This window comes from Eumetopias jubatus, unplaced genomic scaffold, assembly GCF_037043125.1.
Source record: "Eumetopias jubatus isolate StellerSeaLion01/CBP00866 unplaced genomic scaffold, mEumJub1_p1.0 scaffold_3, whole genome shotgun sequence".
Classification (NCBI taxonomy): domain Eukaryota; kingdom Metazoa; phylum Chordata; class Mammalia; order Carnivora; family Otariidae; genus Eumetopias; species Eumetopias jubatus.
In genome coordinates, this window is record NW_028274809.1 from 19,547,636 (window position 1) to 19,562,714 (window position 15,079).

General features: G+C 44.3%; 1 protein-coding gene across 1 annotated transcript in view; it reads right to left on the minus strand.

The window, feature by feature from the left end:
* Positions 1-1,719: 1,719 nt before the first annotated feature.
* The window catches only part of CYP27A1 (cytochrome P450 family 27 subfamily A member 1), a 32,033-nt gene continuing 18,673 nt past the window's right edge, over positions 1,720-15,079 (minus strand). Inside the window, exons 2-9 of the mRNA XM_028092219.2 lie at positions 7,551-7,741; positions 4,076-4,275; positions 3,752-3,949; positions 3,390-3,562; positions 2,693-2,859; positions 2,448-2,529; positions 2,155-2,367; positions 1,720-2,044 (exon numbers count right to left, since the gene is read on the minus strand). Of these exons, the coding sequence (XP_027948020.1) occupies positions 1,925-2,044; positions 2,155-2,367; positions 2,448-2,529; positions 2,693-2,859; positions 3,390-3,562; positions 3,752-3,949; positions 4,076-4,275; positions 7,551-7,741 (1,344 nt within the window). The 3' untranslated portion in view covers positions 1,720-1,924. The remainder of the gene's footprint in view (positions 2,045-2,154; positions 2,368-2,447; positions 2,530-2,692; positions 2,860-3,389; positions 3,563-3,751; positions 3,950-4,075; positions 4,276-7,550; positions 7,742-15,079) is intronic.

The window sequence follows — 15,079 nt, forward strand, 5'->3', positions numbered from 1 at the left end:
TTCCCCTGCCTACTATTGCAGCCTCTTCTCATCCAACAAACATTTATTAATCGCCTCCTAGGGGCTAGACACAGGGTTGGTCTCTGGGATCCAAAACTGAAAGGAGCTTGATTTGTGCCCTCCAGGGGGTGCACAGCTGGTTGGGGAGACAGTCGGGTTTCGAGGGTCAATAGGCTGAGCGCTCAGTTCTGTAACGTGGGGGGTGGGAGGCGGGGAACACAAAGGGAGTGCTTATGCTCCCCCTGAGAGGTCAGGGGAGGCTTATTCAAAGGCAGTGACATTTGAGCTGAGCCCTAAGAAGAGCAAGTTCTCTGGGATGGGATCACAGTTGCTGAAAAGAGTGTTCCAAGGAGAGGGGACATTAAGAACAAAGTATTGAGGCCGGAAAGAGTGGAATGTGCTCAGGTCTATACAAGGAATTGGGGTTAGGCTGTGGAAAGGGTGTCTGGGCAGGGAGTAGGGGTGGAGGCAGGGTGCCAGAGTCTTCCATGCCAGAGTAAGGCCTTAGGACTTTGCTTCAGGGCTGAGAGAAGCCACTGAAGATTTTATTTATTTTTTATTTTTTTTAAAAGATTTTATTTATTTATTTGAGAGAGAGAGAGAGAATGAGAGATACAGAGTACGAGAAGAGGGTCAGAGGGAAAAGCAGACTCCCTGCCAAGCAGGGAGCCCGATGCGGGACTCGATCCCGGGACTCCAGGATCATGACCTGAGCCGAGGGCAGTCGCTTAACCGACTGAGCCACCCAGGCGCCCGCCACTGAAGATTTTAATAAGGACAATGACATCTTTTTTTTTTCTTAATCTCACCAACATAAGAAATACGACTTTAGTTTTCTATGACCCAGCAGAAATTTACCACCGGGGCTGGGACTCTGTGAGGCTGGGGCTCATCGCCTCCTCAAACCCGCGGTGCACTCGGTCTCCGCACCAGCCCGCTTTCCTTCTGGTCGGCTTCCTGTGCTGAAGAGGCTGGAAAGCTGAGAACTACAATCCCCATACTGCCCTGCAGCTCAGGTTCCAGGCCGGCCCTGGGTTCCACCTCTCAGTTGTATGTGAGATGTCGGTGGAAGGGGGTAGCGGGACGGAGGCCATGCTTCTGCTCCTCCTGCGGTCGCTGTTGCTGTCACCTTGCGGGGGGCTGGGGGAGAGGCAGTCATGGGCCAGGAGTGGGGGCAGGGAGGACGCTTTTTCTCCCCACCGGCAGCACTGACCCCGGGGACACAGAGGCACACTGGGGCCAGCAGCTGTGGCGACAGCTTTGCGACACTCACGCTCCTGAGGGCGGCCAACCTGGTGCTTCCCAGGCTGATGGGCGCCCCGGGAGCCGTTGCTGTAGATCCAGCCAAGAACGCCTCCATACATTCTGGCAGCACTTCACTGCCTATATCAAAGCACTCTGTGTTCAAAAGAGGGGGCCCCTCTTGGGGTCCAGAGGATTGTTCTGCAGGTCCTGCTCAGGCTGGGCTTCAGCAGCACCAGCTGAAGCGAAGGCCTCTCTGTGAGGTCCAGGAAAGCGCAGGTGTTCTCACTTTCCACGGAGGGAGAGGGCTCTGCGTCCCACAAGATCCCTAAGTGGGGAGAGGCTGTTCCCCAAACACAGCAAGGGGCTCAGATGCTGGGTCATCAAAGAGAATGACAAAGGTCTCCAATTATCAATAGAAGTCCCTTTATTCTGTATTTTCTCCAAGGAGAGCAATGTGACATGGGGGTGGCCTTTTATCTGAGAAGGAGACATTCAAAGTGATCAAAGTGGCAAAAGCTCAGGGTTCTACAGAAAGTGCACTGAGTTTCTTCGATCTGGCAGGTGTCTGGCAGCCACCTTCTCCCCCTTCTCCCCCTTCTGGTCTGAGACACAGCAGTGGCTAGGAATGAGTGCACCAGGGAGAGAGAAGGGGGCTCCTCCCAGGAGGCACGGGCCCAGCTCAGCACTTCCTCTGCCGGAAATGCAGGCTCACCTTCTTATTGGGAACCAGGACAATGCGGGCCATGCTCCTCACCTCCCCGGTCTCAGGGGCCAGGACCACCTCGTACTGCTGGATCAGCTAGGAGAGAGCGCACGCGGGGCGTTAGAATCTGCGATCTCTATCCACTGCCCTCTTGTACATGCTCCTCCCCCTGCTCTCCACCAGCCCTGCAGCTTCTCCCCACTCACCCTTGACAGCAGCAGCTGCATCTCCAGTTCCGCAATCCTGCGGCCCAGGCAAGCCCGGACCCCATAGCCAAAGGGCACAGAGCCAAATGGATGCTGGACCCCAAGGGCAGCAGGCTGGCTCTTCCTCAGCCAGCGGTAAGGTTGGAAGCTCTCTGGCTCGGGGAAGATGTCAGGGTCACGGGACACCACATAGTGACAGAAGACAAACTGGGTCTGCAGGGCAAGAATGGGCAGCACATCAGCTTAGGGCTACAGCACAGCCCTGGGAATCCCAGCCCTTGAGCCCCACTCACGTTCTTGGGGAAGAGGAAGCCATTGACTTCGATTTCCTTTTCTGTGACGACCCGGGAGTTCATGGGGACCACAGGGTAGAGGCTGCAGGGAAAAGAAGGTGCAGGTTTGCCTCTGGTCCCCAGGTCCTTCTTCCCACCTCACCCCTGGCCCTAGCCCTAGCTCTAGCCCACCAGCCCCCACTCCCGACTCTTGTCCCTGAGTCCTCCTCCGCACAGACCCTGAGCTCCCGGGAACCACCACCTACCGCAGGGTCTCCTTAAGCACGGCTTTGAGCAGGGGCATGTGGGCAAAGTCCTTGTGCTGGGGCACCTGCCCGGCTGGTACCACACCCACCACCTCCTTATGCAAGGCAGCCTGGATCTCTGGGTTCTTTGAAAGATGGTACAGGGCCCACGTCATCGTGTTGGATGTCTGGGAGGCAGAGGGAGAGATGAAGTGAGGAGGGATTTCTAGGCAAAAGGCGAGTGAGATAGTGGGAGGGTGAGGGGGCATGCACCAAAAAATGAATTTGCCACGAGCATGGCAGAAACAGACACAGGGGCTCATGGGGACTCTCCCTGCTGAGCGTGACTCCACGGCAGGGTGAGGACCCACAAGACGGAGAATCATGCTCTAACAACAAGGAGATTGGAACAGAGAGAACAGAGCTCTCCACTCAAGTTACACCTTAAATAGATGGGAGAGGAAACTTCTAGCTGGCCAAGAGAGGCTCCAGGAGGTGACGAGGTCCCTCTTACAAAAGGACACTTCACTGCCCGCCTCTGCCAGGTTGAATGACCACCCCCCCCACCCTTTTTCCTTCTAGCTCTACATCTAGGATACAGAAAGAGAAAAGCAGGTACCTGGAGGGACGAAGGTCAGGCTCAGGTGAGGGTAATGGGGAATTGGTTCAGGATAGGAGCTGGGAGTCCCTGGTCTCCTCGCTGACCCCCCTCACGCACCGTATCTACGCCCGCCAGGAGCAGCTCAGGCAGGCTGCCCATGGCCTCATGAGTACTGAGCTGTCCTCTGGTCAGCAGGAAGTGCAGGTAGCCAGATATCTGGACTTCATCTGGCCCCTTGGTCTGCAGCTGGATCTCGATTTCCTTGAGTTTCTGATCAATCAGCTTCTTCCCTAGAGGGACAATGGAGAACAAAGGGGGGCAAGGTCAAAAGTCATGATCTCCAAGGACCAAGAGCCACTCTGACAGCTGGTAGCAATGAGGTAGAAGGTCCTGGGAGAGACTGCTGATGGCACAGACCCTGGAACCCACTCCCCCACCCCCAATCCTACCCCCGCCACTTCCTTCCCTGGCCTCCTCACCAAAAGAGAAGATGGTGTTCCAGCCATCCAGATAGCGCTTCCAGAAAGGCAGCAGGGAACGGGTCCACTTGGGGAGGAAGGTGACATAGACTGAGTTCTGGAACATGAGCCCGACAGATGTGACGAAGGCCACCGTGTCCTGGGGGATGGGGCGCTCCAGGCAGCCGATACGTTTCTCAAACAGGATGTAGCAAATAGCTGCCAGTGCACAGAGGCCGTCAAAGGTGGCAATGTCATGGAACCTGGAATCCGGGGGGGCTTGAGGAGGGGGAGCACAACCTGCCTCTGCCCCTGCCCACCCCAGCCCCTCTCCCAACAAGGTACCTTCCAAAGCGAAGTAGTAGAAATGGTGAGCCATGTCCAACACCTGGTCCCCTGAGGCACTCTCTGCCAACAGCCGGTTCAGATGGACCATGAAGTCGTCGATCACCTCATTCACGACATTGGTGTAGAGCGCAGCCTCCCCTGGCTTCAGCATCCGCTGATTCAGAGTGTGACGCAGCTGGTACCACTGCAGTCCTTCCCTATGGAGAATGGAGGAAGCGCACACTTGTAAGTACCTGATGGAGGTTAGATGAGATGGATTCTTCTTCCCCCTGCCCTGAGACCCCAACAGAGTCTAGGAAAATCTCAGGCTCCTAGATTTAGAATTATAGAATCACTGAACTTCAAAGACCAGAATCTTCAAATCACAAAACTTCAGAGTCTCACTACAGCATCGTGGAAGTAGTCAAGCTGGGCATCTGGAGCCAGACTACCTAGGGCCAAATGACAGGTCTGATGATTACTGGCTGAGTGACCTTAGGCAGGTGACTTAATTCCTCTGTGCCTCAGTTTCCCCTTCAGTGAAATGGGAATAATAAGCGTGCCTATCTTAGTAGGGTTCTTCGGACGATTACAGTGCTTAGATCAGAGCCTGGCACATGGTGAATGCTTAATGAATGTTGACTATGATTATCTTAGGATGACACAACTCTGGAATCTTCTGTATGTGAAATGAGGAGGAAGTGCAATCATTCCAGTCCTTCTGTGTGGAGGATGAGGAATAAAGGAGGAGCAAATTAGGGTTCCTGAGAAGCTCAGATTCTGGACCTTCATGCTCTGCTTGGCTCAGTGAGCCAAAGGGACAGGGAGACCCACCAGGCTGATGCCCCAGGTCCTCTTGCTACAGTCATCCAGTGAGGGGGTTGGGTCCCCACCCTGGGTAGACAGGGATGCTCACGAGGGTGGGAACATGCTTCCCACAGGGGGCTTCAGGTGCAGGGACTGTCCCCACCCACAGCTGTCCCCCAAACCTGTTACCTTTCCTAAGCAAGCTGGGCATGGGTCAATTTTTTAAAAGCTACCTGTAGAGTAGTAAGTACAATATGGCCCAATTTTAGGAAGAAGAAAGGAAACCCTATAGATCCATATGTATATCCGATTGTTTCCACATAATGTAGGGAAGAATACCCACCAAACTGTCAGGATTACTTAGAAGAATGGGACGGGAGTGGGCGGTAGGGAGACAATATTTTATTACTGGACTTTTTACAAAAAACATCTTTTGAATTGTAAAAGCCAATAAGGTATTTTAAAAAGAAAGATATTAGGGGCACCTGGGTGGCTCAGTGGGTTAAGTGTCTGCCTTCGGCTCAGGTCATGATCCCAGGACCATGTCCTGGGTTCAAGCCCCGCATTGGGCTCCCTGCTCATCAGAGAGCCTGCTTCTCCCTCTCCCACTCCCCCTGCTTGTGCTCTCTCTTCCTCTTTCTCTCTGTCAAATAGATAAAATCTTTAAAAAAAAAAAGATATTAAAAAGGCTTACAGCAAGAATTGGTTTTTTTTTTATTTAGAAAAGTATTTATTTAAATGAACCTCAAACCTCAGGAGTTTTCTTTGTTATGGTGGGAAAAGCTGCAAAAAGGTCAACTGAAAGTGCTGCTGAAAAAGAAACAAAAACCAGAATAGACTCATTTACTGGAACTTCAGGGTGTGGGTGCTTCTCCAAGAGTAAAAAATTCTCCCAATAGTAGCAATCAGATTTGCAGAATTTAAACGAGAACATTTCTGTGGTTGTTAAAATATTTCCTGGGAGAAAAATGCTTCATAAAATGAGATTTAAAAAAAATGTATATATATACACACACACATATATATGTTAAAGCAAAAAGAACTTATCATTGGTTAGCAAAACAGCTTTAAAATACACATATATGGTATAATATAATTAGGAAATTGGCTGTAGAGTGAAAAACTATAAATAGATAAATAGGGGTGTACATAATGTTCAGCTCCAATTCTAAATCCTGAGCCAACAACTCTAGTGGTGAGCTGACCTGGTGAAAACCTAAGACCCAAGTCCTGCCCTCAGGGCCAGACAACAAGTTAAAGAGCTCTGGAAGGACAGACACTGGATTCTCTTCGCAACTTTGAATAAAGGGCTCATTAATTGTTGCAGTTCTGAAACTGTCCACCTGTGAAGGAACCACAAAAAAGAAACAAACACTCGGAGGGGAGAATGAACACAGAGGCATCAAAGACAAATGAAATGCACCCTCAAAGACAGATGAAATGCACCCTCCAACCAGTTTGCTTCCTTTGCAAAATTATCAAGGCATTAAGTTCTTAACTTTCAGAATCAGAGAGATCGATTCCACCACTTACTAGTGGCAAGAGATGCCAAAACCTCTCCAGGCTTCAGTTTCTTCATCTATAAAAGGGAATAATCACACTATCTACTTCAGGGACTTGTTGTGAGAATAAAACGAAATGATAAATGTAAAGAGACTAGCCTGATACCTGACATGTTATTAACACCTGCTTAGCTATTATCATTGGTCCTGCTACTATAACCACCATCAGGATCAACTTTAATCCCTTAAGAAATGATGAAAGCATGAGATGTCAAGCAACTAGGGAAAATAAGTCTTTCATTATTTTTGGAGCTCTGTTAACATACTACAGCAAAAAGAAATCTGTAATAGGGTAAAAGAGGTGATGGGGATTAAAGTGTACACTTATCCTGATGAGCACTGAGTAGCATATAGAATTGTTGAATCACTATAGTGTACATCTGAGACTAATATAACACTGTATGTGAACAATACTGGGATTAAAATGAAAAACAATTTTTTAAAAACCCTGTAACAGACCCAGTTACAACCTGTAGCATCAGGAATGGTTCATCACCAATGATTCTCAATGGTTTACCTCAATTGGCATATGCGTATATAACACATGCAGCCCATCCTTGAATTTGTCACTGCCAAAATAACCTTAACTTTTCTGGGTGTAAATTCAAGGCAGAAACCTACATCTGTCTGTGTATGGAGAGCATCTGTGAAAGTTATAGCCAACAACAAACCTGTAATACATAATTTAGGAAATATTTTTAAAGTTAAATTCAGCCTTCCTAACTAGTATGGTGATGATGTTTTTCCAACTATAAACAGATACGTCCTATTATGATTCAAGTTGGTATATTTTCAACTACAATGGAGAATAATGGAGCTGGAAAGTCCTAGAGATAGTTTGGAGATATTCCACTCCAAACTTCCCATTTTACATATGAGAAACACAAGGTCAAGGAAGGAGGAAATTATTCCTTTGTCCAAAGTTATACAATATACCAACGGAAAAGATAACGAATGGTCCCTGGGCTTCAGCCCATCCCAACCACTGCTTTCTAGACTGAGGATCAGGCTCAGAGGATGCAGGGAGAACCCACTCTGCCCATTATCCACTGGTTTCCTAATACCACTGTCCTTGGGCCTGGCCCTCTAAGGCCTTGCACCAATCCCTTCAGGCCCCAGCTCACGTGGTGAAGGGCCCATAGGCCAGGCCCTGCTGGTCCCGATGCTCCTTCCATAGTTCCATGTCGTGCCGTACTGGGTACTTGCCCTCTTGCCGCATCACTTGCTCCAGGAGGGGGGCACTGGCCAGGTTCACAAGGCTCTGAGGCCCTATGCGGGTTACCCACATTGGACCATACTTGGCCTTGTTCAGCACCTGTGGGGTTCAACCAAAGCTGAATAACCATGGCCTAGCCAGGCAGGAATTTACTAGAGAGGAGATGGGATCAGGGAGTATCTGACAGTCGCACCAGAGTAAGTGGGCTGGGCAAAAGCACATGCTACAGGAGGTAGGCACTAGGATGGCCTGTGGTTCTCAAAGGAGAACACCGAAAAACAGGGGTACACAGGAGTTAGAATACTGAGAGCACGGAGCATCTGGTAGAACTGGGGGAGTGGAAGTCCTTAGAGAAATGAAGTTTAAAAAAAATGGGATATGTGGCAAACTGGGGTCTGTATTGAGGTATAGATATTTGGGGTCCAAGGTTTTAGAGAAATTGAACCCTTTATAGTAAGGTATAGTAGAATGCCCACAGCTCCTTCATAGAAGCATTTAAATCTAATGCAGCTTGCTGTCAATGAGATAAAGATAAATATCTCATATAATCAATAAGAAAAAAGAAACACAATAGAAACTCCAGGAAAAGCAAGAAGCTGAATGAGAAAGCCAAGATTCAAATATGAAGTACACTTTGTGGTATGATTTTTATGTATTTATTTATTTGATTTATTTATTTATTTTGAGAGAGAGAGGGACAGTACAAGCGGGAGGGGCAGAGGGAGAGAGAGAGAGAGAGAATCTCAAGCAGACTCCATGCTGGGCTCAGAGCCCGATGAGGGGCTCGATCCCAGGACCCTGAGCCAAAACCAAGAGTCAGACGCTTAAGCAACTATGCCACCCAGGCACCCTGGTATGAATTTTTTTTAAATAAAAAAATTTATTAGCTGTGTTAAGTAATATGATTCTCAAATATTTTATCTTAGAACTTCTAAAGCACTTGACAATTGATACCCATAGCATCTATGAAATTGACATGAGTATAATGTTTTTAGAGTTGTCGAAAATGAGGGGGAAATAAATATATTTTGGGTTTGGGGGGTAAAACTTAAGAAGAATCCACAAATACTGAGGCTAAATTTACTGGCTAAGTAACACCTATAAACTTAAAGAATATGAAACATAGTGTTTTCCCAGGTACTTCATCTTTCATAATCTGTTACTGAAAAGATGTTAAGAGGATCAGAATCTGCTCCAGTACAGAAATTAGACCAAAGCATTTCTGTAAAAGATGTGTTCAAATTATAGAGAAGATATCTTTCATTCAAACCATAGAAAGAAACTTCACCCAGCTCTTGGTCCAGAAAAACAGCAATCTTCCTGGGTTTTACTATTGACATTAAAAACTAGATTCTCCCAGGACCAATGTGACCCAATTGCCCTCAATATATTACCCAGTTGCCCAGAATCCATCCTGAACTAACAGCTGATTCTGTCAGGTTCTAGGAAAACAGCCTCGACAAACCCCCAGCATCTTTTTAGTTTTGTTTCCCACTTCTACCTCCCAGTAATGCCTGCCAGTGTGGTCTGGTTTTGAACAGATGGTTGTCTGGAAACTACAGTGATTCTTGGAGAAAAATAGGCATATTCATACATTGCTGGTGGGAGTTTAAAATGACACAAACCCACATCGAGGACAATTTGCTAATATTTATAAAAATTACAAATACATTTATAAACAAAATATGGATGTCTACATAATGGAATACTATGTCACCTTAAAAGAGGATGAAGCAGCTTCTGGTGTAATAATATGGAAAGATGGATTGCAATGTGGAAAGACATATAACCAAGGTAGACTGTTAAATGGAAAAGTATGATATCTTCTGTTTAAGAAAGGGAGGCCAAATAAGAATATACAGCATTTATATTTGCTTTTATAAAGAACCACTGGGTTGATACATCAGAAACTAATTAAAGTTACTACCTATGGGTGGGTGAGGGGGCGACAGTGAGAGGCAAGACTGCACGATGTATATCTTGTCATATTGCTTTGAGTTTTGAACTGAGAATGAATTCAAATTTTTCAAATCTAAAGGGACAAAAAGAAAGTGCCCTGTGAAATAATGAGTCACCTGCCATTGATCAGGTAATTCCAGAAAGCAGGAAAGGCTTGCCAAACCTCTCAATTCATGTATATACTTCTTAGATTTGTAACTGGGCCCTAGCTTTACTCACTTTGTTTATTTCTCGTAAAGGTTCCATTGTTTAAAAGTACTTATACGGGGGCGCCTGGGTGGCCCAGTTGGTTATGTTCCAACTCTTGATTTCAGCTCAGGTCAAAATCTCAGGGTTGTGGGATTGAGCCTCACGATGGGCTCTGCAATGGGTGTGGAGCCTGCTTGGGATTCTTCCTCTCCCTCTCCCTCTGTGCAATCCCCCTCTCTCTGGCTCTTAAAAAAAAAAAAAAAAAAAAGTTGAAAGTCCTAATATGTCTGTTTTCCTGTACTGAATCCCTTAGGAGAATTATCCTAAACGTAAGTTTTAATTTGTGTTTCCAGTTGGTTTATTAATGGTATTAATGACATAATAATAATGATAATAACAGTAAATATTTCCATGGAGCTTAGCATAAACCAGACAGCGTTCCAAGCACTTTACTTACTTAGAAATTCAGTCCTCACTACACTTTATGAGAAGGGTGTAACATTACCATAATTTTCTAGATGAGGGAACTCAGGCCCAAGGAGGTTGCCCAAGGTCACATTACTGGGAAGAAGAAGAATCAGAATTCAAACTAAGACCACCTAGACTGAGGTCATGCTCTCAACCACTTACCCTACTGATCCCTGAGAAAACTGACTATATCCTACCAAGCAGGAACAAACTTAGGCCCTTTAAAAATATGCACTATTTAAAACCAACACAACTATGCAATAAATCAGGGTTCCTCACCGCACTTTATTTATTTATTTTTTTTATCTTTATTGCAGTGGACTATCCTGTGCACTGTAGGATATTTAGCAGTATCCTTGGCCTTTACCCACGAGTATCTCTCTGCCCTCGAAGTTGTGACAATCAAAAACATCTCCAGACATTGCCAAAATGTCCCCAGAGGGGCAAAATCACACAGGTTGAGAACCTCCACAATAACCCCAACCTTTTTGTTGTTGGTGGTGGTGGTGGTTTATTTGTTGTTGTTTTGTAACTCCAACCTTTTAATACGACTCTAATTCCTTAATTTTAGAGGACTCTTCTTAAGAAACAATATCTCATTTTGAAAAAAATACTTATCTGAAGTTTGGTTTCTTTTCCTTGGATTAAGTTCAAATACAATTACATGCAACAGTTTTATAAAAATGCAAATAGAGGTTATTGCTGAGTCATGGTTTGTAGATAGGTTACTTCCTTCTTTATACTGTAATCTGTTTTTCAGATTTTCTTCCATGATCTTGGAATCAGAAAAAAAAAAAATCATGTTTTAAAAGACTAAAGCAATAATCATTTACTTGGGGACCGGCTTCTTCTCTGGAATCCAAAGCCTCTGGCACCTCTCCCTGGCTGTCAATTTGCAGGTTTCTGAGACATTTCCCCCTTTGCGTAGGCCATGCTTTCTTCCCTCTTCTTTCATATTCCTCTTCTCAGTTGACTCAGTGGAACTTAACTAGGATCTATTTATGTAAGAACTTATTTTAGAAAGACACCAGAATACTTGCTGAAAGAGTGAGCTGTGTCTGTGAACCTACCATCAGGCCGTAACCTGAGCCAGTTTGAGAGCCCCAAGTTTCTCAGATAGATCCTTGTCCAAGTGCCACTTTGCAGAACACAGTCCCCTAGGGATCATCTTCCAGGATGAATGGGAGGGGTAGCTTCCACCAAGTGAGATTCTGAAGGGGGAGAGCGATGAATTCACTCAACATTCATTTATTGAGCTCATGTCCTGTTCCTCCTATACTGATCTTGGGGCTGAGGATACAACTGTGAGCACAGCAGAACACCTACTCTTAGAGACTTTACATCTTAATGCATGAGCCACACAGTGGAGTTGCTTATAAATTGCTCCCTAGTTATGTCTTTTCTCCTCAACTAGATGGAAAATCTTCGAGGGCAGGAACCATATCATACTTCTTTATTGCTTCCCATGTTGCTTGACATACCACTAGGCACATTTTAGACACTTAATGTTTGACAGTTGTCAATAAATCAGGTGGAGAAAAAAAGTTGCAGACAACGCAAGTTGCAGACAGAAACAAAGACAGACAGAAAGGAGGTGGGGAAGGAGATTCACAGGAAACCGGTAACAGTGGCTCCAAAGGAGTGGCCACTAGTTGTAAAAGCCTGGAAGAGTAATCTGAAAAGGAAATTAAAAAAATAATTCCATTCAGGATTGGATCTGTTCTGGACTGAATATTTGTGTTTGGGGGAATTCATATGGTGAAGCCCTAGCCCCCCAGTGTGGCTGTATTTAGAGATGGAGCCTCTAAGGAAGATTAAACAAGTAATAAAGATTAAATAAGAGTGAGTCCCTGATCCAATAGGATTAGTGTCCTCATAAGAGACACCAGAGAGCATTCTCTCTCTCTCTCTCTGCACGAAGATACCAAGAAAGGCCATGTGAGGACACAGGGAAAAGGTGGCCATCTACAAGCCAGAAAGAAAGCTGTCACCAGAAACCAACCATACTGGCACCCTGATCTCAGACTTTCAGCCTCCAGAACTGTGAGAAAATAAATTTATATTGTTTAAGACACCCACATTTTGGTGTCTTATTATTATCTGTCATATTTTGTGACAGCAGCCAGAGAAGACTAATACAGAGCATCCAAAAGAATAAAATACTTAGGAATAAATTTAACCAAGGAGGTGAAACACTTGTACACTGAAAGCTACAAAACATTGCTGAAAGAAATTAAAGGACTAAATAAATGGAAAGATATCCCATGTTCATGGATAGGGAGACTTAATATTGTTAAGATGGAGTACTCCCCAAAGTCTACAGATGCAATCCAATCTTCACCAAAATACCAATGACCTTTTCTGTAGAAATGGAAAATCAAGGCCCCGACTAGACCAAAAAAAGTACTGAAAAAGAAAAACAAAGTTAGAAGATTTACACCTCCTAATTTTAAAACTTACTACAAAGCTACAATAATCAAAACAGTGTGGCAATAGCATAAGAATACACATATACACCAATGGATAACTGACAGTTCACCATCTATGGTGAATGGATTTCTGTAAAGAGTGCCAAGACCATTCAATAGAGAGAAGGAAGAGTCTCCTCAACAAATGATGCTGAAACAACTAGATAACCAAGTACTAAAGAATGAAGTTGGACTCCTACTTCCTTTCATACACAAAAATTAACTCAAAGTGGGTCAACAACCTAAATATAAGAGCTAAAACTTAAAACTCTTATACAAAACATAGAGGCAAATCTTCATGACCTTGGATTTGGCAACAGATTCTTCAATTTGACACTAAAAGCATGAGAAAAACAAAAGATAAATAGAATTTCATAAAAATTTAAAATATTTGCACATCAAAAGATATTATCAAGAATGTGAAAAGGCATTAATAGAATGGGAGAAAATATTTGCAAATCATATGTCTGATGAGAGTTCGATATCCAGAATATACAAAGAAGTCTTAAAAAACCCAACAATAAGAAGACAGCTCAATTTTAAAATGGTCAAAGGACTTGACATTTCTCCAAAGAAGACACACAAATGGCCAATAAGCACATGAAAAGACATTCAACACCATTGGTCATTAAGGAAATGCAAATCAACACCACAATAAGATACCATTTCACACTAAGATGGCTCTAATCCAAAACAACAGAAAATAACAAGTTTTTGGTGAGCATGTGGAGAAATTGAAACCCTTGTACATTGGAATTTTAAAAATGGTACAGATGCTCTGGAAAACCATTTGGCAGGTCTCCAAGGTTATACACTGAATTACCATATAATCCAGCAATTCCACTGCTAAGTATATGCCCAAGAGAAATGAAAACATATGCCACACAGAGACTTGGACATGAATGTTTACAGCAGCATTATTCATAATAGTTGAAAGGTGGAAACAACCCAAATGTCATCGGTTGATGAGTGAATAAGCAAATTGTGGTCCACACATACTATGGAATATTATTCAGTCATAAAAAGGAATAAAATATGACACATGCTACAACTTGGATGAATCTTAAAAACGTGCTAAGTGAAAAAAGTCAGACACAAAAGGTAATTTACTGAATGATCCTTTTTTTTTTTTTTTTTTTTTTTTAATGTAAGCTCCACACCAGCATGAAGCCCAATGCCGGGCTTGAACTCATGACCCTGAGATCAAAACCTGAGCTGAGATCAAGAGTCAGACGCTTAATTGACTGAGCCACCCAGTCACCCCTGTATGATCCTTTTTATATGATTTATCTGGATGGGCAAATCCATAGAGACAGAAAGCAGATGAATGATTATCGAGGGGCAGTAGGAGAGAGGAATGAGGAGAGATTGATTGGTGACAGGGTGTTTTTCTGGGGTACTGAAAAAGTTTTGGGAAATTAGGGCGAAGTAGTGGTTTCATAACATTGAGAATACACTAAATGCCACTGAATTGTACACTTTAAAATGATTAATTGTATTATGTGAATTTCCCCTAAAACAAAACGAAACAAAAGGCCCAGAAGTTTGTGATACTTAAAACCTCCAGGGGTGCCTGAGTGGCTCAGTTGGTTAAGCAACTGACTCTTGATCTCAGCTCAGGTCTTGAGCTCAGGGTCATGAATTCAGGCCCCAGGTTGAGCTCCACTCTGGGTGTGGAGCCTACTTAAAAAAAAAAAAAAAAAGCCTCCAGAGCCTCAGCAAGAACCTGCTGTGAACAAAAAATAGCCCCTCAGAAAAGACAGAAAAGAAAGAGGCTAAGGAATGTTCCCTTGAGTTGGTTCTTCCTTGCCTCCAAGGTGTTCTCTCTTGTAGATCAAGGAGGAAAGAGAACCAGACCAACCTTTCCTTTCTGCTGTCAGCTCCTAACCCGGGACAAAGGATCAAGCTTTGGGAGGTATTTGTGGGTCTGTTTATTTGTTCTGGGAAGAACATAGTGGCAGAGTCTCTGAAGATGCCCTCTGTTGTGCTAAACTACTGTGTTTACAACTTTCCTAAAGGACAATTTGGCAGGCGATACATACCACAAACCTCTGAACAAAATCTTTTACACAACAATTCCATTTTAGGGGTTTATTCTGCGGAACTAATTCAGGATGGGCATGATATTTAGTGATAGATATATTTGTGAATGCTTTATAAATAAAAAAAAGTCTAAATATATAACGGTAAGGTTCAGCAAATTCTGGTGAAGCCATATGCTAGAACACTATTCAGCCATTAAAAATTATTATAGAAGTGTTTGTTGATATAGAAAGGTATGCATATTTATTTATTTATTTATTTGTAGATTTTTTAAAATTTATTTGAGAGAGAGAGAGACAGCATGAGCATG